The 4,764-nt window shown below is 39.8% G+C and overlaps 1 protein-coding gene across 1 annotated transcript; it reads left to right on the top strand.

The window, feature by feature from the left end:
- Window positions 1–346: 346 nt before the first annotated feature.
- LOC120943633 (hemoglobin subunit beta-3-like) lies at window positions 347–3,801 on the top strand. The gene is made up of 3 exons (XM_040357033.1): window positions 347–502; window positions 1,885–2,107; window positions 3,584–3,801. Exons 1-3 carry the CDS (start codon window positions 411–413, stop codon window positions 3,710–3,712), a joined length of 444 nt encoding a protein of 147 aa, XP_040212967.1. The 5' UTR covers window positions 347–410; the 3' UTR covers window positions 3,713–3,801.
- Window positions 3,802–4,764: the final 963 nt, after the last annotated feature.

The raw sequence follows: 4,764 nt of genomic DNA on the forward strand, positions 1-4,764 counted from the left end.
AGAGTATCATTCCTATGTACAATACCTGTAACACAAGAAATCATATTATATGCCATATTTCATGAAAGACATCTGTAAAAATTGGATGCTCTGTGTCTAGAATTGAATCTGTTGCACAGCTGTTTATGTCTTATCTGTTTTCACTGTATGCATAGTAAGACCAAGTTCTGTGCGATCAGCATGTAGCCATAGAAAATAAGCTATGAACAAGGCATGATATAAAACAGCATAGTCAGTGATATGATTCACTTATCAGTTTAACGGAGATACAATTCTATGACAAAGCACAAATGAAATGTAGGTGTGACTTACAAAGCAGACTATAAATAAAATAGGGAGAAAGTTGTGTTTGCCATCCACCATCTACTTCTTGAAGCAAGAGCTACTCTCATCTGACTCAATCCAACACCATGGTTCACTGGACTGCTGAAGAGAAGGCCGCCATCAACTCCGTGTGGCAGAAGGTCAATATTGAACAGGATGGACATGAAGCACTTACCAGGTATGACAACTTCCCTTGGTGTTGCTACTTTTTCTAATGCTTTATTATTTCGATGGTTTCAAATTGCAAAATGTAATTTAACTACTAGGGGCCTATGGCTGCTTTCACACTGATGCACTGTTGTTAATCCGCATCACAGGTGCAGCACAGATCACCTGTGGCTTTCCTGCAGGTTAGCTGCACTTTGCTATAGACTTCTATTATATTCTGCAGGTTTGGTGCACTTTCAGAAGGCATACCATACTCGCAGGTAATAAGAGAAGTCTATGGCTCAGTGCAGGTAACCCATAGGTGCACTTCTCTACACCTGTGGATCAGTTTGAAAGCAGCCCAGTAACCACTGCAGAACAGATATGCCCATATATACACTCTAATTTTAGTAATAAACCTACCTTTAATAACAGTATTAAATTATATTTTATTCCATCCCAGAGCAGGAGGTCGCAGGCCACATCAGAGGGCTCCGAGGGCCACATGTGGCCCCCGGCCACTGGTTGGGCACCCCTGTTTTACATCTTTATTGTTTTTAAATTGTCCAAATTCAATCATTGTGACTGTGAATTAGAGAAATAGAAAGCGATGAGAAATCTCTCCAGTGGGGACACAGACAGAAAAAAAGCCTAGGAGAGATTCCAACCTTTACCCACTCTATCCAAACTGAAAAAAAAGAGGAATCCCTAATAGGCGTAACCACATTTTCTGTTTGTCCTGGTCACCATTGTCACCTAGACTGAAAATATGAGAACATTTCCAAATCTTGAGCTGTCAAAAGAACAGGAATCGAAGGGAAATCTTCTCAAGGGGACACTAGTTCTGGTGACAAATGTCTAAGAGGGATTTTTCACCATTACAGAGAAATTTCCTCTTACTTCCTGTTGTGGCTATTGGACAGGAAGTGAACGGAAATCTCTCCAATGGGACACAGGTAGAAAAAACAAACAAAAAAACTAACCAAGGTTATAATCTTCCACTACTCTCTGGCTTGTTACGTTATTCTGTGCAATTATTTGAATCAAAATAATACTTTTCTGGTATTTTACCAAAATTATACTTGTAATTAATTTATCTTTACTGAAGTTTCTTTCTGTTATTTATTTTCCTTTTCTAAAATGGGACTTCCTGCACTATAGTGTAGTAAATGTTAGTTTTGAAAGTAACATATATCTTTACACAGAATGATAGCATAATATTTGTTTCATTATTCATATCCTTGCGCACACAAGCATGTAATATTTAGTATAAGTTCACAGATACATACCAGTCAGTCATACAGGTACTGCATCATACCCATGAAGTTGTATTTATTCATTGATGATGTATATATGTTTGAAGGTTCCTGGTGGAAAATATTAATCAAACATGTCTTCTTCCATTTTTCATAGGCTGTTTTTAGTCTACCCCTGGACCCAGAGGTATTTCGGCTCCTTTGGAGATCTCTCCAGCCCAGCTGCAATTGCTGGTAATGCTAAGGTGCACGCACATGGCAAGAAGATTCTGGGAGCTATTGACAATGCCATCCATCACCTAGACAACGTGAAGGGCACTCTGCACGACCTCAGTGAAAAACATGCTAACCAACTGCATGTGGACCCTGAGAACTTTAGGGTAATAATCTTAATATTTTATTTAACACTGGGCATGATTGCTTTCTATTGACCAAACAGAAATGTACTTTATGACCTTGTCACCTTTGTGTATATTTAAATCCAAAACTTTGTCCATTTTGAGGAGTAAGAAATATTTAAAAACCCAAGTATGCTTTTTTTTCCTGCTGTTTGTATCTCATGGGGGAAGATTTCCACATGCTTCCTGTCTTAGAAACTAAACAGGAAGTGTGAGGGAATCTCTAAAAGGTTTAGAAAACAAAATCTCTTTACTTTCAATACGTTTTTATTAATATTTCATATAGGATTACAGTCATCATATATACTTTTCAAAAAAATAGATATGGCCTCTAGGAGCGATACATAACAGACTGCTAAGAAATCTTGAAACAGTAAATACAACAAAATAAAATAATTCCTGGGGGAACGAACAGAGGAAATATTGATTGCCCGGTAGGCTAGATAAAGTTGAAATAGTTGCTACCCTCAGGACCTAATAAGGTCAAACCAAGTAAACTTTGGCTCGGATTCGAGGGCAACTCGGAGTCCAGACCCTCAGCACCCCACTTGGGAACCTGCTGTGCTAAGGGAAGGGTCCCCGACCCCCTTACCTCGCCATCCCCCCCCCCCCATCACTCTCACTAATGTGGGCGGGGGGAGTGCAGTGGGATAGGAAGGGACAACCAAGTGCTTCCCCCCACAAAACATGTCAAAAATAAATGAGTCTATAAGATATTAAAGTGTCAATACCATCGACCGTAACCCTGTAAAGATCGCTTGGGTAATAAATCAAGAGGATCCTGTACCAAAGGGATAGCAACATAAAGGAAAGAGGTTAGGAAATAGAGAGGAGAAGAGGGATAGAGGGCAGGGAAGGGTGGGGAGCTAAGATGTCTAACCTATATCTAGACGGCAGTCAAGCTTTGACATAATCGGGTGCCAGAGGAACACCAATATAGTCAGCCCAAGGGCCCCAAGTTTCATGAAACCTCTCAGAAGAGTCATCAAGTATGCTGGATAACTTTTCTTGGGTCATGACCCATGAAATTTTTTGTTTGGCTACCGAAACCAACGGCTTGGGTTGTTAAAACAAAATCTCTTATACAATCTGAAATTGACTATTTGCCCCCATTAGAAGATACCTTTTACCTCTGGTTCTGGTGTCAATTGTATAAACAAATATAGAGGATGAATTTTCCAAGCCACAGAGCAATAACAAAAATGATAGGGGTGCTAACCCTTCTCCATCCAAAAAAGAAAAAAAAGTTTGATTACATCAAGGATTAAGTAACAAATGCTGATCTCTCTTTTAAGATCTCTCGTTGTAGTACATTTTCAAACTTTTTTGCGTTTTGCTTTGGGTAACTAAAAAAGCTGTTATATATATTACTATTTTTCTAATGAAATATTTTGATAAAGTAATGGTTTGCCTAAATACAAATAACAACACTTTGCTTTTTTTTTTTTTTTTATGCAGCGTCTTGGAGAAGTGCTGATTGTTGTCCTGGCAGCCAAACTGGGATCTGCCTTTAGCCCTCAAGTCCAGCATGCATGGGAGAAGTTTGTTGCTGTCCTGGTTGATGCTCTTAGCCACAGCTATCAGTAAACTACAACATGAACAGAAAGCAGCATAGTTTTCACTGAGAATGTGTATTAATGATTGTTCCATTTTCAGCACATGTAATAAAAAAAAAATGAAAAAAGTTCCCTTGTGTAATGTCATATATTTATGTTAGATTTATGCTAATCTTATCCTGGTACTTAATGGTCTCTGCCAAGGGAGGACTGAAACTATTGTCCCTAGGGAGGCAAACACAATCAACTAACCCAAGACCCCTTTCACACTGGGTTGTTTTGCAGGAGCTATTGCGCTAAAAATAGCACCTGCAAACTGACCTTAAACAGCCGCTGCTGTGTCTCCAGTGTGAAAGCCTGAGGGCTTTCACACTGGAGCGGTGGGTGCGCTAGCAGGACGGTAAAAAAAGTCCTGCTAGCCGCATCTTTGGAGCGGTGAAGGAGCGGTGTGTAAACTGTTCCTCCACCACTCCTGCCCATTAAAATCAATGGGGCATCGCGGCTGTACTCAGTAGAGGCGCTTTGCGGTGGTTTGCAACCGTTTCTCGGCCGCTAGCAGGGGGAAAACCGCCCCGCTAGCGGCTGAATAGCGACACAAAGTCAATGGTAAAGCGCCGCTAAAAATAGCGCCGCTTTACTGCCAACGCACCTCCCGCCCCAGTGTGAAAGGGGCCTAAGAGAAAAGGAAGAACATTTGGCCAGAGCTTTAGAGGCAACTAGGAACCCATTGTTTTAATAAAATTCTGCATTTTATGTGTAAACAAAATATAAAAGACACATAGAGAACAAGTGTCATTTAAAAACATGCATACAGATATAATAAATGGGCCATGTAAGCATGAAAATTATTTATAGTAAGATTGTTATGATTGAATGAATAAGCCCCTTTGCGTCAATGTGTTTCGCTGATCTGCTTCTTCAGGACACACAAAAGGGAAAAAGAAACAGGTTTCACTATGTAAATAGAAAAATTACATAAGCCAACTATGTTCTGTAATAAACTGACAGGGGCTATAACCCTCCCTTACTCTATCCAGAATGAAAAAAAAAAGTGTTGCCTATAGTTCTACTTTAAGCAAAAAT

This window comes from Rana temporaria, chromosome 6 (assembly GCF_905171775.1).
Source record: "Rana temporaria chromosome 6, aRanTem1.1, whole genome shotgun sequence".
Classification (NCBI taxonomy): domain Eukaryota; kingdom Metazoa; phylum Chordata; class Amphibia; order Anura; family Ranidae; genus Rana; species Rana temporaria.